Source organism: Amphiura filiformis, chromosome 19, assembly GCF_039555335.1.
Source record: "Amphiura filiformis chromosome 19, Afil_fr2py, whole genome shotgun sequence".
Classification (NCBI taxonomy): Eukaryota; Metazoa; Echinodermata; class Ophiuroidea; order Amphilepidida; family Amphiuridae; genus Amphiura; species Amphiura filiformis.
The window spans coordinates 18462812-18489456 of NC_092646.1; the positions used below are offsets into that span (position 1 = coordinate 18462812).

Genomic DNA, 26645 nt, shown 5'->3' on the forward strand with positions numbered 1-26645 from the left:
AGCTCTCACAATTAACATTGATTATTATTCGCAGAAAGGTCAGTGGCGGGTAGAAATAGATGCGACAAGATCAAACAAAAGTAATAAGTAACTTGTCGCCAAAAACCGCAATTTTCTTTTTTTTTTATTTAGCATTGTTGATCAACGTTAATGATGTTAATGTGCTATCAAAATTAGAAAAACTGAACCTGAGATACGAATTTTGTTATTTTGCTGCTGGAAGTAATATAACAAAACGTGTTTTATCGCTTCTTTTGGCAATAACTTGAAGAGTATAGATTATCGACATACATCTGATTTTCCATACTCGCGCCCTAAAGCCACTCTTGCGTTCACTGATATTCCCGACAGCAACGTGTTGAGTTGAGTGCAAGCACATAAACACTACAAAACAAAAAAGAAGAAAATCCGCACTATGTATCCCGTCCTACACTAAAATCCGATCTTGTTATGACAACGTCGGTGCAAATCAACACGATGCACGCGTTCGAAATTGCTTAGCGTGGTAAAAATCTTTCATATACTGGTATCAATCTTTGTCAGTTTAGAGTGTTTGGTAGAAAATTTGGTATTAAATTGGAGCTAACAAGATTCTGCACACGACCTAAATCAAATTGTCATAACAAGATCAGGTTTTGGTGTACGACGGGTTACATAAGAGCGGATTTTCTTTAATTGTTGTGTTCATTTTGCGATCTTTACATTATTGGCTCAAATGCTCAAAGTTGTCAAATACTCATTTCTTGTATCAAACCTGTGTGTCTTATGATATAAAAGCTATACTAAAATGCAGTAAACCTTTGACGAGCGCGTATTGTAAGGATACATCGCGTATTTACTGCGTTGCACGCACTTGTCTCTGATTGGCTGCTGAGGCGATCTGTTGTTGCCGAGTGGAAATTTATGAATGAACTGTGCGTCGTACGCGTTGTTAGCGCCGATTTTGCAACATCACGGTAGTCGCGCTCGTCAAAGGTTTGCTGCATTTTAGTATATCACTTGTTAATATTGGGATCGGTTTCAAAGAAGCAGGTTACAATTATTGTGACACGTTTCCAGGATACGTCATTCGTTTAAAGAGAACCCCAAGCAACAATTCAAAGCGGAAGTCCTTCAATTAAAATTAAAAATATAAATTCTTCAAAATAATAATAGTTGCCCTGTGACAAATGGACGGTTACTTGGTAAGAAAACGTGCCGTATTGTAGATGTGTAAAACATATCGAGGATTGAGAGGCAGAAAGCTTCAACTCACAATCACCTGCTCCCATAAAATGAGCAAAATGTCGCAAGGGCACTTTAGAAGATACAGTCCATTAATCATGACTAAATTCAATAGGATACAAAAGACATTGTGGAGGAAATATTGATACTTGAAGACCAAAGCAAGGAGCCGACTTTATGCTCATTTGTGAGAGCTGGTCAAAGTGAATTGCGGCTTTCTGGTTCTGAACCCTCGATATAATATAGAAAATGAATGTCTATGGGGCAGCTATTGCAGATATAACCTTCTTGTACCATACCCTCGATTTTAATATCTGTAAACAATAGCGATTGTCATGTGTATCGGTTACATTCTTTGAAGTGATCTGACAGTCTAAACAAAATGGACACATAGCAGCAAATGCAGTTAAAACAATTTAACCTGGGGCAGCGACAGGTGAGTGCCAATCATTTTCATACAGATTTCAATACGAGATTATGTCAATGTCATGAGACACTCAACCCGTAATAACCAGTTTTGCATCTAGGTATATCTATATGTCACATTTGATCATTATACTGAAATGTCACCACTTGCACCTAAAAGCTTGATACACTCGAAATTCAATTTCAATTTTAAATATACACCCTTTTCAAGAGCTGGTGATAATGCCATCATCATTTCAGGCATTTTTATGGCAATGTTAAGTAATAGCCTTTTGAAAGTCTCACTATCACAGAGGAAATGATATAAACAAAAATGTACCACCGGATAAAAGGTGTTCCCTTAATGCTCTGCCATAGGCTTCAACATAAAAAGACCAAGTTTTGAAATATTTTCTCAATATATCAAGAGCTATCGTAATAACCACTGAACCAATACTAGGCTTGTTTGTACTCATTTTAATACATTTTTCATGCTGATTCCAAATATAGGCATGAAAATGTACAATTCTGAAATTTTTGCATTTTGATTTTATTTTAAAACTTGAACTTGTCGTCGACACCCGCGTATAGAGAGTTAAATCCGACCATAGACCGTGAAGACATGGACGGTCATCTGCGGCATATCCTTTGAAGCTATGATCGTCTCGCACAAACACAAAGGCAAGATAGTCTTCAAACCTGCCATCGAATCGATTTACCGTACAAAAGGTCAATAACCCAACTCTCGTCCACTCAATTGCATTATCAGTCGCAATCCAACTGAATTTTGCGCTCGGATCATCCGTGTAAGTGTGACGTTGAGACCAAGGCTTATATAACGCAAATTGAAACTCATTCAATGCCAGAGTAACAGGTAGTGTTAGATAAATTCGAAACGGTGAATATATGTATTTATTTAATTAACTTGAAACTGCAGCAAATAAGGGTTTTTTACCGTTTCATTTCTTGTAACTATAACTGTTTTGCGACAACAGAGTTTACATTGCAGTCGTAACTGTGTCAGAGACAACGTGTATACTTCGATTGAATGTCGCTTCTTTCAAACGCGCTAATCCAACAGGTGCGAGTGAGACGTACATGGTTTCAGCATAATGTGAAATTTCTATAGAATCACTATCCAGACGACCGTCCATCTCTTCACGGTCTATGATCCGACAGAGTTCAGTTTGAAGCGTAAGACACAAATCACCTGTCATGTACTTCTTGTGTTTAACAATATTCCTGCGTGACAAACTCTGCTAGATATTGTATGTAACATATTATCTATTTTTCGTCATCAAACATTCGTTAGAACTTAAACATTACTGGAAATAGAATGACAATAGATTAAATAACGTACATATTGTACATACAATATTGTACGTACAATACTCGGAGTCTGAAGCGCGCTTAAGACACAAATCACCTGTCATGTACTTCTTGTGTTAAACAATATTCCTGCGTGACAAACTTGTCTTGCATATATTTACTGATCTTAGAGATAAATGGTAAATGAACATCGAAAATGTTAGATCAGATGTGCCTTGTCGTGAGAAAATGAGGAAAGACATTGTTTGTTCACAATGTTTAGGTGAGAACGAAATGAAAGACACGTACACGGAGATGAAAATGCCGTGTAATGATTTAACACGTTTCAAAAGCGCATTTGTTTGCTAATTTATTCTGAAGCAAATTTAAACATGTCTTTTAAAGAGCATATTTTGCTAAGATGGAAACCAATTAATAATTAATTGACAAATTTTACTTTACGATGTCTTAAACGCAATTCTCCATATCAGTTTATCATTATTTCCATTTTACTTCCACAATGACCTTGACAATGTGCTGAGGCTTATGGGTCAACGTGCCTGTGCGTTGCGCACTATTAATCATTGCATTTTTGTTTTATGATAATATTATTATAAATATTTATAACAGTTATCGTCAAAAGGCCACGTCGTCAGCCTACTTGTTTTTTTTACTGAAAGTAATATACCAAAATGGCAAAAACTCATATAGAGTCAGTCAAATATTAAAAAATAATACAAAAAGCTCATGAATAAATAAATGTACGCGCTAAGAAAAACGAACGAGCGCGGCGGCTATGAGACATAGCTTCTTTTATAGCCTTTTTATTTAGAATATACTAGTACTACGTTTTTACTTGGCACCCTTATGATGGCAGCTAATTCTGTAATTAAAAGCATTGGAGACGAAGTGGCTCAAAACATTTGCTAGCCATCCTCAGACAGGGTAGCCCGAAACTCTCTTCATCAATTTAAATTTACATATATCTCTTGAAAGTTTTAAAACCTAATTGAAAAGAAACTATTATTTGGTAAAAAAAAACCATGCTAATTATATGTTTAATGATGTGACGAAAATACTCACCTTAAAGATTATATTCATTATGGAAAAAGAAATTCAAAATTCACAAATTAAAGTGGTCGTACATCTCTCAAATTAGTATTTTAAGGTACCTTATTAACTTTACTACTACTTTCATAATCTCCAGTCTCCAGGAATTGAGATTTCAGGGTAACTTAACCTGATATTTAAGTGGAATTCGAGATATGAGTCCCAGGTGTTTGGAGCAACAAACACCACCAGTGATTAAAACGTAGATAGGAAATTGCATATTAAAATCAATCGACATTTTCTAAAAGCTGACTTTTTACAAGTGTTTGGAACGATGAGTGTGAATAGGAAAGCACTTCATCGCGTTTGTGAAGATTATGAGAAACGACTGACACTCACTACCTTATCAGAGTACAGAACACCCTTAATAATCAACTACGAAATTGAAAATGCAATTTCCATGCAAGACTAAGCATTTATTATCATAGCTCTCACAATTAACATTGATTATTATTCGCAGAAAGGTCAGTGGCTGGTAGAAATAGATGCGACAAGATCAAACAAAAGTAATAAGGAACTTGTTAGAAGCAATTTACTTTTCTTTTTTTATCATTTAGCACCCTCTGATTTAGCACGGTTTATCAATGTTAATGTGCTATAAAAAAATTAGAAAAACTGAACCTGAGATACGATTATTATTATTATGCTGCTGGAAGCACTGAATAACAAAACGAGTTTTATCACTTCTTTCGGCAATGACTTGAGAAGTATATAGATTTTCGACATACATCTGATTTCTTTACTCGCGTCCTAAAGCCACTCCTGCGTACACTGATATCCCCGAGAGACAGCAACGTGTTGAGTTGAGTGCAAGCACATAAACATTACAAATAAAGAAAGTCCGCACTTATGTAACCCGTCTTACACTAAAATCCGATCTTGTTATGACAACGTCGGTGCAAATCAAAACGATACAAATCAAAGCGAAATTGCTAAGCGTGGTGAAAATGCACCAACTTTCATATGCTGGTATCAATCTTTGTCAGTTTAGCATGTTTAGAGTGTTTTGTAGCAAATTTGGTCAGAGCTAACAACATTCTGCACACGACCTTATCAATCAAGGTGCAGGACGGGTTACATAAGTGCAGACTTTCTTTATTTGTTGTATATATTTTGCGTTCTTTACGTTATTGGCTCAAAGTTGTCAAATACTCATTTCAGGTATCATACCTGTGCGTCTTATGATATAAAATCCCCACTTGTTAATATTGGGATCGTTTTAAAAGAAGCAAGTTACAATTATGACACGTCTACAGGATACGTCATTCGTTTAAAGAGACCCCAAGTAACATTTCAAAGTCTTTCAATTAAAATTACAAATAAATTTATATAAATTCTTCAAAATAATAATAGTTGCCCTGTGACAAATGGACGGTTACTTGGTAAGAAAACGTGTAGTATCGTAGATGTAAACATAAAATGAAGAAATTTTACAAATATATATGGGGCAGCTATTGCAGATATAACCTTCTTGCTCTACACCCTCAATTTTAATATCTGTAAACAATACCGATTGTCATGGGTATCGGTTACATTCTTTGAAGTGATCTGACAGTCTGAACAAAACGGACACGTAGCAGCAAATGCAGTTAAAACAATTTAACCTGGGGCAGCGACAGTTGAGTGCCAATCATTTTCATACAGATGTCAATACGAGATTATGTCAATGTCATGAGACACTCAACTCGTAATAACCAGTTTTGGATCCAGGTATATCTATATGTCACATTTGATCATTATACTGAAATGTCACCACTTGCACCTAAAAGCTTTATACACTCGAAATTCAATTTCAATTTTAAAGATACACCCTTTTCAAGAGCTGGTGATAATGCCATCATCATTTCAGGCATTTTTATGGCAATGTTAAGTAATAGCATTTTGAAAGTCTCACTATCACAGAGGAAATGATATAAACAAAAATGTACCACCGGATAAAAGGTGTTCCCTTAATGCTCTGCATGCTAGCCATAGGCTTCAACATAAAAAGACCAAGTTTTGAAATATTTTCTCAATATATCAAGAGCTATCGTAATAACCACTGAACCAATACTAGGCTTGTTTGTACTCATTTTAATACATTTTTCATGCTGATTCCAAATATAGGCATGAAAATGTACAATTCTGAAATGTTTGCATTTTGATTTTTTTTTTAAACTTGAACTTGTCGTCGACACCCGCGTATAGAGAGTTAAATCCGACAGAGTTCAGTTTGAAGCGTAAGACACAAATCACCTGTCATGTACTTCTTGTGTTTAACAATATTCCTGCGTGACAAACTTGTCTTGCATATATTTACTGATCTTAGAGATAAATGGTAAATCAACATCGAAAATGTTAGATCAGATGTGCCTTGTCGTGAGAAAATGAGGAAAGACATTGTTTGTTCACAATGTTTAGGTGAGAACGAAATGAAAGACACATACACGGAGATGAAAATGCCGTGTAATGATTTAACACGTTTCAAAAGCGCATTTGTTTGCTGATTTATTCTGAAACAAATTCCAACATGTCTTTTAAAGAGTATATTTTGCTAAGATGGAAACCAATTAATAATTAATTGACAAATTTTACTTTACGATGTCTTAAACGCATTTTCGCCATGTCAGTTTATCATTATTTCCATTTAATTCCACAATGACCTTGAAAATGTGCTGAGGCTTGTGGGTCAACGTGCCTGTGCGTTGCGCACTATTAATCATTGCATTTTTGTTTTATGATAATATTATTATAAATATTTATAACAGTTATCGTCAAAAGGCCACATCGTCAGCTTACTTGTTTTTTTACTGAAAGTAATATACCAAAATGGCAAAAACTCATATAGAGTCAGTCAAATATTAACAAATAATACAAAAAGCTCATGAATAAATAAATGTACGCGCTAAGAAAAACGAACGAGCGCGGCGGCATAGCTTCTTTTATAGCCTTTTTATTTAGAATATATACTAGTGCTACGTTTTTACTTGGCACCCTTATGATGGCAGCTAATTCTGTAATTAAAAGCATTGAAGACGAAGTGGCTCAAAACATTTGCTAGCCATCCTCAGACAGGGTAGCCCAAAACTCTCTTCATCAATTTAAATTTACATATATCTCTTGAAAGTTTTAAAACCTAATTGAAAAGAAACTATATATTTGGTAAAAAAACATTTCAGGGTAACTTAACCTGATATTTAAGTGGAATTCGAGATATGAGTCCCAGGTGTTTGGAGCAACAAACACCACCAGTGATTAAAACGTAGATAGGAAATATTAAAATCAATCGACATTTTCTAAAAGCTGACTTTTTACAAGTGTTTGGAACGATGAGTGTGAATAGGGAAGCACTTCATCGCGTTTGTGAATGAGAAACGACTGACACTCACTACCTTATCAGAGTACAGAACACCCTTAATAATCAACTACGAAATTGAAAATGCAATTTCCATGCAAGACTAAGCATTTATTATCATAGCTCTCACAATTAACATTGATTATTATTCGCAGAAAGGTCAGTGGCGGGTAGAAATAGATGCGACAAGATCAAACAAAAGTAATAAGTAACTTGTCGCAAAAAACACGCAATTTTTTTCCATTTAGCACGGTTTATCAATGATGTTAATGTGCTATCAAAATTAGAAAAACTGAACCTGAGATACGACGACTATTATTATTATGCTGCTGCAAGCAATGAATAACAAAACGAGTTTTATCACTTCTTTTGGCAATAACTTGAGAAGTATATAGAATTTCGACATACATCTGATTTTCCTTACTCGCGTCGTAAAGCCACTCTTGCGTACACTGATATCCCCGACAGCAACGTGTTGAGTTGAGTGCAAGCACATAAACACTACAAAAAAGAAAGTCCGCACTTATGTAACCCGTCGTACACCAAAGGCAGATCTCGTTATGACAATGTTGGCGCATTTTCAAAAGTTGCAAATCAAAACGATGTACGCGTTCGAAATTGCTAAGCGTGGTGAAAATGCACCAACTTTCATATACTGGTATCAATCTTTGTGAGTTTAGAGTATTTGGTAGAAAATTTGGTATTAAATTGGAGCTAACAAGATTCTGCACACGACCTAAATCAAATTGTCATAACAAGATCAGGTTTTGGTGTACGACGGGTTACATAAGAGCGGATTTTCTTTAATTGTTGTGTTCATTTTGCGATCTTTACATTATTGGCTCAAATGCTCAAAGTTGTCAAATACTCATTTCTTGTATCAAACCTGTGTGTCTTATGATATAAAAGCTATCACTTGTTAATATTGGGATCGGTTTCAAAGAAGCAGGTTACAATTATTGTGACACGTTTCCAGGATACGTCATTCGTTTAAAGAGAACCCCAAGCAACAATTCAAAGCGGAAGTCCTTCAATTAAAATTAAAAATATAAATTCTTCAAAATAATAATAGTTGCCCTGTGACAAATGGACGGTTACTTGGTAAGAAAACGTGCCGTATTGTAGATGTGTAAAATATATCGAGGATTGAGAGGCAGAAAGCTTCAACTCACAATCACCTGCTCCCATAAAATGAGCAAAATGTCGCAAGGGCACTTTAGAAGATACAGTCCATTAATCATGACTAAATTCAATAGGATACAAAAGACATTGTGGAGGAAATATTGATACTTGAAGACCAAAGCAAGGAGCCGACTTTATGCTCATTTTGTGAGAGCTGGTCAAAGTGAATTGCGGCTTTCTGGTTCTGAACCCTCGATATAATATAGAAAATGAATGTCTATGGGGCAGCTATTGCAGATATAACCTTCTTGTATTACACCCTCGATTTTAATATCTGTAAACAATAACGATTGTCATGTGTATCGGTTACATTCTTTGAAGTGATCTGACAGTGTGAACAAATGGACACATAGCAGCAAATGCAGTTAAAACAATTTAACCTGGGGCAGCGACAGGTGAGTGCCAATCATTTTCATACAGATTTCAATACGAGGTATGTCAATGTCATGAGACACTCAACTCGTAATAACCAGTTTTGGATCCAGGTATATCTATACACCTATCCGACTTCGCCATTACTGCGGTGTCCCCGATGTAAAACTGCGGTGTCCCGAGGTCGGGGGTTCTATCCATTATTTATTGTGTGCTATACAGAATTGTACCCGGGAATTGTACACAACAGTGATATTCAATACACAATCATGAGTATTGAATTACGAATTAAATCTCCCGCTCTGGTACATCTGTGTTGCCGTCAATAGAGGGCCAAATACAGTAAACGCTTCTCGGATTGGTGTATATGTCACATTTGATCATTATACTGAAATGTCACCACTTGCACCTAAAAGCTTGATACACTCGAAATTCAATTTCAATTTTAAATATACACCCTTTTCAAGAGCTGGTGATAATGCCATCATCATTTCAGGCATTTTTATGGCAATGTTAAGTAATAGCCTTTTGAAAGTCTCACTATCACAGAGGAAATGATATAAACAAAAATGTACCACCGGATAAAAGGTGTTCCCTTAATGCTCTGCATGCTAGCCATAGGCTTCAACATAAATAGTCCTAGTTTTGAGATATTTTAAAATATTCAAGAGCTATCTTGAGAATCACTGAACCAATACTAGGCTTGTTTGTACTCATTTTAATACATTTTTCATGCTGATTCCAAATATGGGCATGAAAATTTACAATTCTGAAATTTTGGATTTAAAAAAAACAACTTGTCGTCTGCAGTTGACACCCGCGTATAGAGAGTTAAATCCGACAGAGTTCGGTTTGAAGCGTAAGACACAAATCACATGTCATGTACTTCTTCTGTTTAACAATATTCCTGCGTGATAAACTCGTCTTGCATATATTTACTGATCTTAGAGATAAATGGTAAATCAACATCGAAAATGTTAGATCAGATATGCCTTGTCGTGAGAAAATGAGGAAAGACATTGTTTGTTCACAATGTTTAGGTGAGAACGAAATGAAAGACACGTACACGGAGATAAAAATGCCGTGTAATGATTTAACACGTTTCAAAAGCGTATTTGTTTGCTAATTTATTCTGAAGAAAATTTAAACATGTCTTTTTAAGAGTATATTTTGCTAACATGGAAACCAATTAATAATTAATTGGCAAATGTTACTTTATGATGTCTTAAACGAACTTATCTACGTCAGTTTATCATTATTTCCATTTTATTTCCACAATGACCTTGAAAGTGTACCGAGGCTTGTGGGTCAACATCTAGGCGTTTTGCCTATTGGTAAAAACTCATATAGAGTCAGTCAAATATTATAAAGTGACATAAAACAACTTTTAATGAAGCATACAACATAAATTTTGTCCCATCAACTCCTTGAAATAAAAACGTTTTGAATATGATATGACATTTTTCAATTAAGTGTACCAATGTACCAATGGGCAATGAAAACCCATGCTTTTGGTTTCTTAAAATGTTACTTTTAATTACTAAATTTGCTTGTTAGAATCAATCGACATTTTCTAAAAGCTGACTTTTTACAAGTGTTTGGAACGATGAGTGTGAATAGGGAAGCACTTCATCGCGTTTGTGAAGATTATGAGAAACGACTGACACTCACTACCTTATATTGACATGCATAAGTATAGAACACCCTTAATAATCAACTACGAAATTGAAAATGCAATTTCCATGCAAGACTAAGCATTTATTATCATAGCTCTCACAATTAACATTGATTATTATTCGCAGAAAGGTCAGTGGCTGGTAGAAATAGATGCGACAAGATCAAACTAAAGTATCAAGTAACTTGTCGCAAAAAAACCCGCAATTTTCCTTTTTTTTTCATTTAGCATTGTTGATCAACGTTAACGATGTTAATGTGCTATCAAAATTAGAAAAACTGAACCTGAGATACGACGACTATTATTATTATGCTGCTGCAAGCAATGAATAACAAAACGAGTTTATCACATCTTTTGGCAATACCTTGAGAAGTATATAGATTTTCGACATACATCTGATTTTCCTCACTCGCGTCGTAAAGCCACGCTTGCGTACACTGATATCCCCGACAGCAACGTGTTGAGTTGAGTGCAAGCACATAAACACTACAAAAAGAATATCCGCACTTATGTAACGTAACCCGTCCTACACCAAAAACCTGATTTGTTCTGACAAAGTTGGTGCATTTTCAAAAGTTGCAAATCAAAACGATATACAAGCGTTCGAAATTGCTTAGCGTGGTGAAAATGCACCAAAAATTCATATACTGGTATCAATCTTTGTCAATTTAGAGTGTTTGTTAGCAAATTTGGTCAGAGCTAACAAGATTCTGCGTATGATCTTATCAATCAAATTGTCATAACAAGATCAGGTTTTGGTGTACGACGGGTTACATAAGTGTGGACTTTCTTTATTTCTTGTGTTTATTTTGCGATCTTTACATTATTGGCTCAAATGCTCAAAAGTTGTCAAATACCTAATTCTGGCATCATACCTGTGTGTCTTATGATATAAAAACCATCACTTGTTAATATTGGGATCATTTTTAAAGATGAAGGTTACAATTATGACACGTCTTCAGAATACGTCATTCGTTTAAAGAGAACCCGACGGAACATTTCAAAGCGGAAGTCTTTCAATTAAAATAAAAAATATAAACTCTTCAAACTAATAATAGTTGCCCTGTGACAAATAGACGGTTACTTGGTAAGGAAACGTGTCGTATTGTAGATGTGTATGTAAAATACTGTATACAGAAATTGTAAAATGTCTATGGGCAGCTCTTGCAGATATAACCTTCTTGCTCTACACCCTCGATTTTAATATCTGTAAACAATACCGATTGTCATGTGTATCGGTTACATTCGTTGAAGTGATCTGACAGTGTGAACAAAATGGACACAAAGCAGCAAATGCAGTTAAAACAATTTAACCGGAGGCAGCGACAGGTGAGTGCCAATCATTTTCATACATATTTCAATACGAGATATTTCAATACGAGGTATGTCAATGTCATGAGACACTCAACTCGTAATAACCAGTTTTGGATCCAGGTATATCTATATGTCACATTTGATCATTATACTGAAATGTCACTACTTGCACCTAAAAGCTTGATACACTCGAAATTCAATTTCAATTTTAAACACACACCCTTTGCAAGAGCTGCTGATAATGCCATCATCAATTCAGGCATTTTTTATGGCAATGTTAAGTAATAGCCTTTTGAAAGTCTTACTATCACAGAGGAAGTGACATAAAAATATTACAACCGGATAAAAGGTGTTCCCTTAATGCTCTGCATGCTAGCCATAGGCTTCAACATAAAAAGTCCTAGTTTTGAGATATTTTCTGAAAATATCAAGAGCTATCTTAAGAATCACTGAACCAACACTAGGCTTATTTGTACTCATTTTAATACATTTTTCATGCTGATTCCAAATATGGGCATGAAAATTTACAATTCTGAAATTTTTGAATTTTTGATTTTTTTAAAAACTTGTCGTCTGCAGTCGACACCCGTGTATAGAGAGTTAAATCCGACAGAGTTCAGTTTGAGGCGTATAAAAAGACACAAATCACCTATCGTGTACTTGTGTTTAACAATATTCCTGCGTGACAAACTCGTCTTGCATATATTTACTGATCTTAGAGATAAATGGTAAATCAACATTGAAAATGTTAGATCAGATGTGCCTTGTCGTGAGAAAATGAGGAAAGACATTGTTTGTTCACAATGTTTAGGTGAGAAATAAATGAAAGACACGTACATGGAGATGAAAATGCCGTGTAATGATTTAACACGTTTCAAAAGCGTATTTGGTTGCTGATTTATTCTGAAGCAAATTTCAATGTCTTTTAAAGAGTATATTTTGCTAAAATGGAAACCAATTAATAGTTAATTGACAAATTTTACTTTACGATGTCTTAAACGCAATTATCCATGTCAGTTTATCATTACAAAATCGGTGTATTTTCAAACGTTGTAAATCAAAACGATGTACGCGTTCGAAATTGCTAAGCGTGGTGAAAATGCACCAACTTGCACATACTGGTATCAATCTTTGTGAGTTTAGAATGTTTGGTAGAAAATTTGGTATCAACTTGGAGCTAACAAGATTCTACACACGACCTTATCAATCAAGTTGCCACAACAAGATCAGGTTTTGGTGTAAGACGGGTCACACAAGTGGGGACTTTTTTTTATTTTGTGATCTTTACATTATTGGCTCAAATGCTCAAAGTTGTAATACTCATTTCTGGTGTCATTCCTGCGTGTCTTATAATATAAAAGCTCTCACTTGTTAATATTGGGACCGTTTTGAAAGAACCAGGTTAAAATTATGACACATCTTCAGGATACGTCATTCGTTTAAAGAGATCCCCACGCAACATTTCAAAGAGGAAGTTTTTCAATTAGAATTAAAAATGTAAACTCTTCAAACTAATAATAGTTGCCCTGTGACAAATAGACGGTTACTTGGTAAGGAAACGTGTCGTATTGTAGATGTGTAAAATATATCGAGGATTGAGAGGCAGAAAGCTTCAACTCACAATCACCTGCTCCCATAAAATTAGCAAAATGTCGCAAGGGCACTTTAGAAGATACAGTCCATTAATCATGACTAAATTCAATAGGATACAAAAGACATTGTGGAGGAAATATTGATACTTGAAGACCAAAGCAAGGAGCCGACTTTATGCTCATTTTGTGAGAGCTGGTCAAAGTGAATTGCGGCTTTCTGGTTCTGAACCCTCGATATAATATAGAAAATGAATGTCTATGGGGCAGCTATTGCAGATATACCCTTCTTGTATTACACCCTCGATTTTAATATCTGTAAACAATAACGATTGTCACGTGTATCGGTTACATTCCTTGAAGTGATCTGACAGTCTCAACAAATGGACACATAGCAGCAAATGCAGTTAAAACAATTTAACCTGAGGCAGCGACAGGTGAGTGCCAATCATTTTCATACAGATTTCAATACGAGATATGTCAATGTCATGAGACACTCAACTCGTAATAACCAGTTTTGGATCCAGGTCTATCTATATGTCACATTTGATCATTATACTGAAATGTCACCACTTGCACCTAAAAGCTTGATACACTCGAAATTCAATTTCAATTTTAAATATACACCCTTTTCAAGAGCTGGTGATAATGCCATCATCAATTCAGGCATTTTTATGGCAATGTTAAGTAATAGCCTTTGAAAGCCTTATTATCACATAGGAAATGATATAAACAAAATTTACCACCGGATAAAAGGTGTTTTTTTAATACTGTGCATGCTAGCCATAGGCTTCAACATAAAAAGTCCTTGTTTTGAGATATTTTCTGAAAATCTCAAGAGCTATCTTAAGAATCACTGAACCAATACTAGACTTGTTTGTACTCATTTTAATACATTTTTCATGCTGTTTCCAAATATAGGCATGAAAATTTACAATTCTGACATTTTTGAATTTTTGAATTTTTAAAAACTTGTCGTCTGCAGTTGACACCCGCGTATAGAGAGTTAAATCCGACAGAGTTCAGTTTGAAGCGTAAGACACAAATCACCTGTCATGTACTTCTTGAGTTTAACAATATTCCTGCGTGACAAACTCGTCTTGCATATATTTACTGATCTCAGAGATAAATGGCAAATCAACATCGAAAATGTTAGATCAGATGTGCCTTGTCGTGAGAAAATGAGGAAAGACATTGTTTGTTCATAATGTTTAGGTGAGAAATAAATGAAAGACACGTACATGGAGATGAAAATGCCGTGTAATGATTTAACACGTTTCAAGAGCGCATTTGTTTGCTGATTTATTCTGAAACAAATTCCAACATGTCTTTTAAAGAGTATATTTTGCTAAGATGGAAACCAATTAATAATTATTTGACAAATTTTACTTTACGATGCTTTAAACGCCATTATCCATGTCAGTTGATCATTATTTCCAATTTACTTCCACAATGACCTTGAAAATGTGCTGAGGTTTTTAAGTCAACGTCTAGTCGTTTTGCCTGTACGTAGCGCACTACAAATCAATGCGCTTTTTTTTTAAAGTGATATATCGGGGAAAATGGCAAAAAATGGTAAAAACTCATATAGAGTAGTCAAATATTAAAAAGTAACATTGAAAGCTCATAAATAGTAACACATAACTTTTAATGAATCATTCAACATATTTTTGTTTCATCAAGTTATTGATATAAAAACGTTTTTAATATGATATGACAGTTTTCAATTTAGTGTACCAATGGGCAATGAAAACACCAGTGCCTTCAATTTCTTAATATGTTACTTGTAATTACAAAATTTGGCCTTATTACACTCAGAAAATTATTTTTTGGTATCTTCTTCAAATTACTTGGAAAGTCACAGGCAATTATATCACATATATCGTAGTCTAACGTAATAATTAAAAACCACTGGGAGAAGTTATCAAAATAGACAACATCAGAAGACACATTAAAATGAGCCGGCTCAGTCAACATGGTCAAATGGCATGGAACAAATACACCACCAACGGTATTTCCAAATAAAATTCTTTACACTTGTAGAATTTGGACGGATATATTTTTGAGATTCTGTTCCCTAAATCTCAGACTAAAATACTAGTCTCCGCCTTAATGAAGCCTTCACTTTAACCTCTTGTCATGGGTGATGATACATCAAGCGGTATTTGGTACGCTGAAAATGCACAACAGTCTGAGACAAACACGTGGTTCCCTTGAATGTTATTATGGAAACACACCGGCAACTAACATAGTTTAACATTGTTCAGAATGTATCTGTTTACGCGAGACTGTGTTCCCTGGATTGACCTATGTTTTAGCGTGATTTTCCCCCCTCAATGTGCCTTTATTTTTTACTTCTTTTCCCAGGTGATGAAACATCTCAGTGATCCTTTTCGTACTATCACATGACTCGTTCAAGTCATGGTTGTTACAGCTGTTTTTGACATTCTTTATATAATGTGTTTAGTTTCTGCAGGCTACTTTCACAAAATACAGCTGGCTGAAAATATGTTTCAAATGTTTCCAAGATTTTGATATTATTATTATTATTGGGAACAATATTATCTACTGTGGGCAGATGGGCCACCATGCGACCTAATTTTGGACGTACTTTTCAATTTGAGAACATTGGTCGAAAACCGTTGAAAGGCATAACAATTTGCTGCAGATACCTCATACACTACTATTATGTAAATTGTTCTATTTTATAGTGTTCAGTCTTTACTGTGATGAAATTAATTGTTTTCTAAAGTTCATTCCTAGATATTTCCTAGATTTGCAAGATATTTTTATCTAGAACATCGAAAGTAAATTGCATTAAATCTGAGCCGTTAGAGTTTTCATTTACCAATAGATTTTAGTACAACGCCAAGGTAAACAAATTCTTGAAAAGTTGAGTGCAATTTTGGAAATCGTATCAACAAAACCACTTCTTTAAAATGTTCAAGTAGCCTATGCCTATTAAAAGACCTTACCTGTATATAAAATGAGGCAACCAGCAAAGTCCAAAGAGTACCACTAGTACCAGCACTGTACGGGCCAGTCGTCTTCTAGCGCGAACTTGCTTTGTAGCTTGTCCAGTATCAGCAACGCCTTCTCCAGGCATGTTCAGGGAACTTTCCAACAGCTTCAGCGCTATTAGCATGTAATATACAGATATGACCAACAACGGCAGAATGAACATAAGTATACACCGAAATGTCTCGTGGATCTTCGCTGACTTTGTTTCATGAGGGAGATAGAAGCAGAACTTATATGGCGTATATTTTGATTCCACGTAAGATAGGACGAGAGATGGGATGGATAGCATGAATGACATAATCCAGATGGACACAGCCAAGGTGTAGATCCTCATAGCTGCGCCGAGATTTTCTACGATGCATTGGCTTCACGATTGCCGTGTATCTATCGTGTGACATTGCCGCTAATGTGAACACAGAAACACCTTCCGACATGACGGGAAGCATACTTGTAAACTTGCAGACAGCTTCACCAAAGACATATGTATTGTGAATATTGGAGATCACAGTGAATGGTACTGATATTAAGAGAAATAGAAAGTCTCCCAAAGCTAGACTTGCTATTAACACATTAGGCACAGTTCGCATGTCTCTATTTAGAATTACAATAAATACTAAAGTTCCATTGCCTATAAGTCCAATAGCTCCAAAAAGTAGGATTAAGAAGATGCTGATATAGGCATCTATAGGCATAATATAATCGCCAGAGTCCTCTTCAAAATCGTTGCACCCAGATAGGTTAGATGAAGTTTCATTGCAAGCCATGTGTTGTAAAGTCTGTGCTACCGCAGTAGCATTAGGCCACGCATATTTATGGATGATATCCGAAGACATTGTTAATCCTATGGTATCTTACACACAAATGGTGACAAAATACTGATGTCCAAAAAGCGTCTGCTTCGTGTAATAGCAGCAAAGTGACTGATCGTTCGTACATATATTTCTCTCTAGCGGGCGTAACGAGCGACAAGTTTCTTCATAATACTGATGAACCAGTTAATATAACGACGTGCAATGCACGCGACACTACTGTCGCGAACTGCGACCCATTAAGAACGAGTCAATTGCTTGATTGAGTTTGATCACGAGACGAGATATTGGTAGTATTAAAGAGCGCCACTCTAAGGTTGTACAATAAAAATACTTGTCTTTCATTCCACTTAAAATCTTATCTACGATACAAATAGTTCATCTTTCAATTTCAATTTGGAAAATAGATACACTGCAAAAAATATTTTACTCAACATTGAGTAAAAAGGTCACAACTCAACAGTTGAGTAAAAAATTACTCAACATTGAGCTCATATAGGTCACGACTCAACAAATGAGTAAAAAATTACTCAACATGAGCTCAATGTTGAGTAATTTTTTACTCATTTGTTGAGTTGTGACCTATATGAGCTCAATGTTTAGTAATTTTTTACTTAACTGTTGAGTTGTGATCTTTTTAGTCAATGTTGAGTAAAATTGTTTTGCAGTGTAGATAAAAGTATCAAAAACCAAGGTGGGTTGGAGGGGAGCATGATATAAATGATATAGCATTCGTTGTTATCATGGTTATATTCGCTGGAAAAGGGTAGATGCTTATACTGCTCTGCAGTGGTCCAGTGGTTGAATTAGTAGAAACGTAGTCTTAATTGCAATTATTGTATAAGATGATCTTGAATACAGTTAATGAACTAATCATAATTACGGCGACTTGTTTTGCCACACTGTATTCTTAATGCGCTCCTATTGTATTCATATTCTTTAACACGTCACGAGTAACCTTTACTAGTTTATGTAAAAAATAATAAGTGGCTTAAAGTACAAGTGTTTGAAAGCACTGCGTTCCCTTTCATAATGAACATCTGTCATCTCATTAAAATCATGGATACTTAAAAGGGTTAGGGACGGTTTCAAAACTCGACCACCGGTTGCCCGCCAGTTCCCGGTGCCGTCCGGTTGGAGTCGGTTTACATTGTTCTAAACAATGGAACGTGGTCAACCGCTATCAACCGCTATCAACCGGTGGTAGATGTTTGAAGCCGCCAATATTGGGTGTTTTTTTGGCATAAGCCTATGCCTACGTATGATAAGGATAATTTAACCAATCACAGAATTTACATTCCTGTTAACAACTGGTTAATTGGTCTTGTATCACAAAGTGCAAACTATGCAAAGATCGGTATGGTCGAGACGTAGTTTTTCCTCAAAAAAAGTCAACAATTCAACGTTTTTCAAGAAAGCTAAGAACGCATTGCATAAGTTAAAAAGAAATATTCAGGATGTGCAATATGAGAGTCAAAATCGCGCTCTTTATAAACTCCATGTGATCTATTAAAACTAACAACGTAAACAATGTTGGGTGAAACCTACTAATCTCAGAGTGACTTATGTTTGCACTGTACTGCATAACATAAACCTAAACATAAGCGGAAAAGGAGAAAACGAGTGAGCATGCATACTATATATGTATAGAGCACGGTATGGTATGCAGGGCGTTTTGTTATTCAAATCCAAGGGTTAAAATCCCTACGTTACCTATAGTAAAACCTCCCTTGGTGTAATGAAAAGTCTGACCTGTCACGAAATACCTATATTTGTACGGACCTTTGTATATTTAATGGTAAGGAAAATAGGCCAACTGTATAGAGGTCACGCAAACGGCCTTAATTTATTGCTTTAATTGATTATTAAGAGATTGTCGTTATGTCATTTTCCCATTAAGTATATAGAAGAAAAATATTTGTGCCAGATTTGAACTTTTCATCGATTTCCAATTTTCCAGTTCTGTTTGGATTTCTATTTTGTTCAACTGTACTTCGTTTTGACCAACTACGTACTGTTGAGTTGAGATGAGAGAAAAACAAAAACGGTAAGGACCTTTTATAATTTTTATTTAAATTTATTTCATTATTCACTTTCGAGAAGGACACATTCATTGTTCAAATGTCAGAACTCAGGTTGCCAACCTGTCTGTTCCACCAATCAACAGTGTAGGATTACAGAAGGACGATGTCGCTAAAGCTGTTGATGAGCTGAATAAGTTCTTTATTATTTAATTAATTTTTTACTGATAGTTATTTATCATGCTGACAACATTTACTTTTTCATGCCATTGGGTCATTTCAAGTCTTTGATTTTCAAATTGTGTCACGCAGACAAAAAAAACCAGGCCTTGCCATCCGTTGTAATCTCATTCACCATGTGACGGGTGATGTTTAGTACATTTCTCTTGTTTTAACTAAATGCTTTGTAAATCTAGTCTTACGTAAGCTGTCAAGCACGTTCAATGGAATAACAATGGAATTGCAAATTACAATAACCAAACCAAAACTAATCCCACACTTGTATTGACCAATTGTCGCCATTTTGATTGATCGAGTCATATTTTAATACGATATTTTTTTATATTACTGTTGATATTGGGATGGTAAGAATGAACATGTTCATTCGGCCATTCTTAGACCCATTCCAGCCGTTGATCTCTAGTACACGTCTCCTTCATTGACCCATCAGAGGCTGCTTCAACCATTACAACATCAGTGCGCCTCTGACGATGTCTAGGTTACGACCGCAATATCAAGGTATTTATACAAATACATGATGAGATTATTGCATTTTTTTTTCACTACAGCTCTGTTCTATGACCATTCGAATATGTAGCTCTGTTCTATGGCATTCGAGCGATATGTTATACAAGTAGGCTATTGATGATTGACCATTTACGTATCGGTAGAAATTCGCTAAACCGCTACAGTTACCCTGTATAGCAAAGATACACGGATATTTTAGCATATAATGTGTCTCTTGACTGCTCCTTCACCAATGACCAATTTATTTTAAGGAAGACTTGCACAGTTGCAGGGTTCTCAAACCACGCCATCATTTCATATTACTTGTCGTCGTACATAATGTTTACTATGAATAACGAGGGCTCACTATGCCATCCGCAAACGCAATAGTCGGTTCCCTTTAATTTACAGCGTTCTGGCGTAACATTGTTTATATCAAACATGATAGGGTATAGGCTCGCTTTCAATAAATACATTTTAAGCCCACATAATTTTAGTAACATTTACAAATTTAATTTGTATAGCTTCTTATTATATTCATTCCATAAACAGTAAATTGCCACTTCAAGTATCTGGGCTGGGTGAAAACATCCAATTCAAATTGCACAGCAGATATCAAAGCCAGAATGGGAACGGCCAGAGGAAGAATGATTAAACTTCAGAATCTGTGGACTAATTATCGAAACCTTGCAAAAGAACTGAAAATGAAACTGATCACGATACTGATATGGAGTGTACTCCTTTCTGGCTTGGAGGACTGGCCTTTGACAAAAGCAGATGAGAACCAGGTGCTTGCTGCTTAATTGTGGTTGTGGAGAAGAATGCTGTGGAGAAAAGGACAAACAAAAGCATCCTTGAGGAACTTGGTGTGAAGAGACAGCTGCTTGGAGAGTTGGTAACAAGAAAGTTAACCTTGGGCACATCCTCAGAGGAAGTGGCAGTGCACTAACACCCCACCCCAGGTAATATATAGAATATATGAATATACGACAGAAGTAACAATGGTTTGATAGCATCAAAGAATGGACAGGAATGAACCCAGTGCAAGCCAAGCGTCTAGCTCAGAACGGAACATCTTGGAAGAAGGAGATAAGGAGATGCAGTAGATGGCAGCCAATCGTCAGCAGTGACGGCGGCCGAAGAAGAAGAAGAAATTGCCGGTTAAAATATATACAGTAAGCCAAAAAAAAAAAAGGTACCAGTTATGTTCACCCCTGTATATCCTACATAAAGAAAAAGGTGTCAAAATTAAAACAAGCAGCCAATACCTGTACTCTTTAGCTCTGATTTAAGACCTCATTTGTTGGAATCGGTTGAGAATTAAAGAAACGGTGGTCTAAAACCTAATAAAGAAATGAAATTAAAAGTTACACTTTTGTTCTAATCAATTAAACTAATCAATGGAAGCACGGTGATAGTTCTCTTGTTCGCGAACGCTTTGTGTGCAAATCAATAGGGCGCGCAATGGAGCAAACTGTAACTTTTAAATTGGCATCTTCCTTGGGTTTTTGGATCGTCATATCTTTATTTGTTGAACAATTTCAACAACTGAGGTCTTAAATTCGAGCTAAAAGATGCAGGTATTGGCGGATGGTTCCAATTATGACATAACTGTCTTTGTTTAGGATATACAAAGGGTGAACATAACTGGTACCTTAATTTTTTGGCTTACTGTATATTTTATAGCGTCTTTTTCTATGCACATTCTTAGTCCACGAACTGCCGAGTGATCGAAATCGTTAGTCTTGCCAAGTTACTAGAACACTACAAAATGCAGATAGGACTATATTGTAATAAACATAGGATCAGGGGCGTAGCAAGAGCCTCGGGGCCGATGGACAAGGAGCAGGGCTGGTCTTTTTCATTTTTGCTTTTGCTTGGGGTCCCTGAGTTCAACGGTCGGTGTTAACTATATCGTTTAGTCCATTGAGAATACGGGAGTTATACCCCACAAAATATTCCACCATCGTACTAGGAAAACGGAGATTGTGCTTTACATGTTTCATGGCAAGCCCTCATTGTTCATTTTTATAAAGCACGTCTTTAAAGATAACCGAAATAAGAACGATGGCGTAGTGTTTAATATTTGAACGCAAATATCTAATATCGTATTGCCTAATATATGTATTTATGATCATAAATTTATCACGAGCAGGGTTTACTTTAAGTGGTCGGTTAGTTTTTTTGTGGGGCATGAGAGCACATCAGACAAATCAAATTGCATTCTGAATACGAATAATGTCCATCTGATCAAATAATAATTTTGATTTTTTTTTTAAAATTTGCGATATAAATACAAATTTTATGGCAAATAATTATTAAAAATGGATACTTTTGACAAATCCTTGGAAGTTACTTGCTATTACATAGCAAAGATACAATTATTTGGCACATAGTGTGTCTCATGACTGCTCCTTCACCAATGACCAACTTATTTTTAAGGAAGACCTGCACAGTTGCAGGGCTCTCAAACCACGCCATCATTATATATTACTTGTCATTATACATAATGTCTACTATGAACAAGGAGGGCTCACTATGTCACCTGCAAACGCAATATCGGTGTCCCTTTAATTTACAGCGTTCTGGCGTAATATTGTGTATAACATGATAGGGTATAGCCTCGCTTTCAAAAACTCAATTTTAATTTTAGTAACATTTACAAATTGAACTCTTAAAGCTTCTTATTATAGTCATTTCATAAACAACAAGGTGCAACTTCAAGGATACGGGCTCGGTGAAAACATTCAATGCTAATTGCACAGCAGACATTAAAGCCAGGATTGGGAAGAATGATTGAACTTCAGTGCTTTCTGGCTTGGAGGGATGGACTATGACTAAAGCAGGTGAGAACCGGGTGCTTGTTGCTGAAATGTGGTTCTGGAGAAAGTTGCGAAACACTATCAGCATGATGCAGTCATGTCTACAGTAGAATTCACCACGACCTTTGCAGGACTTAAACCCCATTAAAAGCTATTAAACCAAGATAACACTCATTGAAAACAGCTCAACTAATTAAATCATATCTTCTCTGGTTAAATACACACAACATATGTTTCTGCTTTACACGTACAATGGAGCAATGAGCTGGTATTATAGTTTCAATTGGGTGAACGATTATAAAGCGAACGCTAGAGAACAATTCTGTGTGGGCTTTTGTTTACGAAATGAGACAATACGTGCTTATTGTTAACCAGCGTTCTTGAAAATGAGAAGCATGGTGGTTTGCAGACTTAACACGGTTTGGAAATAATTTCTTCATATTTTTGGTGTTATCTGTCGTTTACATATCCTTCCTAAAACACCAAAGTACGAATATTTCCAAACATCTAAATTAGCTAAACATTTAGGAAAAGAGGGCGACAGAAGAAGCAATGGTTTGATAACATCAAATAATGGGCATGAATGAACCTAGTGTAAGCCAAGCGTCTAGCTCAGAACAGAACAGCTTGGAAGAAAGAGATATTAAAAGAGATGCAGCCAGATGGCAGCCAATCATTGGCAGTGACGGCGGCTGAAGAAGAAGAAATTGAGTACAACGATCCGTGTTTACTACATGTATATCGTTTATTCCATTGAGAATACGGGAGTTATATACCCCACAAAATATTGCACCATTGTACTAGGAAAATAAATCTTGTACTGTACATAATAATAATAATATTGTGCTCAAGGAGCTAAAACAAAAACCTGAACAAAAGACAAAGAAAACTAGAAGCAAAATCAAGGAAAATAACTTACATGTTTCATTGTTAAGCATATTTAATGATAACCGAAATAAGAACGATGGCGTAGTGTTTACAGTGTTTGAATACAGATATCTAATATCATATCATAAATTAACTGAACATAAAAAAACTGAACAAAAGACAAAAACACTAGAAGCAAAATCAAGGAAAATAACTTAAGAATTACATGTTTCATTGTTAAGCATATATTTAATGATAACCGAAATAAGAACGACGGCGTAGTGTTTGAATACAGATATCTAATATCATATCATAAATTACCTGATACATGTACATATGATCATCATTTATCACGAGTCTAAAAGGGTTTTGAATGCTATTATAATTGCATAAAGTAATGTAGGGAGTACTGAAAGCGATATGACATATATATATGTTTGACATTAATCTTACAAGTTAAAGAGGCAAAGTCAAGTGGAATTTTGCTTTTAATAAACATTCTCACGAAATTACATTGCGGCTCGGACTAAGATTGCACTTATTAAAAATTTCAGTCTAGCGTCTCATCCAAACACGTCATGTGACACAATGAATTCATAGGTTTGTTTGGCGTAACTGGACAGGAAAAACATTTTGTTAATAGTGTCGACTTTTATTTACCAAATAGTTGAAAACATCATGAGGTCTTTTCTTTTTTCCCCCACTTTTTGTATGCAGAATCACACCTTGAAATTTTTTTTTTTCAATGGTTGGACCCTTGTATTTGTCTTTATGCTAAATTTTCCAAAAAACATAACCCGTCAAGCTCTTACATACATAATTTTGGCCTAGGAATCTAACGTACATCCTTCATATGCAGTGGTCGAGCAAATTAATGTGCATCTAACGCTAACATCTGTACATAGAGAGTTCCACTAAATGTAATATTGAAGTAGTTAAACATCTGTTAATGTTTTTAACATAATCTATGCTATCATTTAATGTAGCTACATGTCATACTCATATTAGGTGTAGATGTCCGACACATGTGCATTCCATTATAAGCTTGAACACGAGAATATACTGAAACGTACTTTTTATTCAAATATTCAGGTTTATTAGTATAATAATATTATAGGTGTATGTATAAAAGATGTCTTTTATAATATCTGTAAAGTTATGTGTTAAGCTCAGGCAACGTAACTTTTTTTCCAAGCATATGACGTGGAGTTGCTTATAAATTGGTGAGTCAAGATATTAAAACTTTCATGGCTTCATGGTCGGAGTAAATGTGATATTATTTAATGCTGTTGCTGCAAACTCGTTATCGGAAATGATTACACACCAACTATAGGTAAGTTTTAACATAAGACCTAAATATAAGTTTGTGTCAGACGAGAATGGAGGGTAAGCAATATCGTCACTGGGCGGGAAAAACCTCATATGTACTTTTGGCCCTGGAACATGGATAAACCCTTGTAGGTGCAGGCTTTATATTGAAGAGGTTGCTTCATCCATGTTCAAGGGCCAAAAGTACATATAAGGTGTGTTCTGCCCAGTGACGATATGCACGACTTAATTTTTTGGTTGGAGGTTTTTTAATGGCGGATTGTCCAGATTTTGTCCTTGATAACTGAACATGCAAAGAGGGTGAATAAAAGAGGTTATGTTAAAGACTTATGTTGATACGTTTTAGGAAGACGTCAGTTAAAGTCATTTTATAACATTTGCTGAGGAGGACGCCCTCAATATTTTTTCAAAAATATTTTTTACACGATTATATTGTACTTTATTAAACCAACATACCCTGCAAAAATCAAGACTCTAGGTGCTGTAGTTTTGTCAAAATCCGAGATTTTGAATAAAACGCAGGAACCATCGTTTTATTATTACGATGGAATTATTAGTCGAACGCATACACGATGTTCATAGCACAGTACCTACATGGCATGTGGGACGGTGATCTACACAACAAAGGATGGTACCATAACACAACCGAGGGAGTGACACGTATTGGCGACATCGGCGCTGGTAGTAAATTCCAATTTTCTTTGCCTTGCATTAGTTTTCCGGCTCAAAAATAAAAGGGGACATATCTGACAGTAAAAGCTAACATTTTATGGCAAAGAAATGCTAATCCATTTTTATGAAAATGTTATATTAATGGCTTTTCGTGACCCACAGTCACATCCCCTTACGTTTATCAAAAAGAGTTGAGATTTTTAAACCTCTGGATACACAATGTTTATGTTCCAAAACTTTCTTGCAGATTAATTCGCTTAACAAAACTATCGTCAAATTTGACAACAGTGGAGCAGTGTAATACACAAAATCATGCATAACTGCAAAAGCAAAATCGGAATCAACTCAAGCTTTCGTGGATATCTACTAAAAAATGTCATAAAAAGAGGATACTAGGATCACTTTACTCATGCGTGACTTCCAACAAAAGGCGCTGGTTCCCGTAGTATTCCTCGTTCAAACCAATTCAAAACCTGACTTTGGCGGGCTATTTTGAAACAGTGATGGTTGCATATGCAGGTACTTCTTTTGAAAGTCCTAAACAAGGTATAGCAGTATAGAACACGGATAACCTCTATTAGTTGTCAAAATGCGCAGAAATAAATTCTGCTTCCAACGCATTTTACAGAGTTGTAAAACAATAGCCCCTTTTTGAATAATGGTCATTATTTTAGAGGGGTTAGTTACTTTATTTGAGATGTTTATAACCGAAGCACACTGTTAATCATATAGCTGGTTCATCATAAACACACTCATATTCTATTGTTAATATGACTACTGCAGGAAATTGATCATAAAGCTATACACATATTTTTTGTCTCATATTTGTCTATTTTGTTATCATATTATGAATTATAGCAAAGCA

General features: G+C 35.5%; 1 protein-coding gene across 1 annotated transcript in view; it reads right to left on the bottom strand.

Annotated features, from left to right (window-relative positions):
- Window positions 1–17436, bottom strand: part of LOC140141014 (bombesin receptor subtype-3-like) — a 121422-nt gene extending 103986 nt beyond the window's left edge. Inside the window, 2 exon segments of the mRNA XM_072162788.1 lie at window positions 16489–16877; window positions 16879–17436. Coding sequence (XP_072018889.1) covers window positions 16489–16877; window positions 16879–17367 — 878 coding nt within the window. The 5' untranslated portion in view covers window positions 17368–17436.
- Between the last annotated feature and the right edge of the window lie 9209 nt (window positions 17437–26645).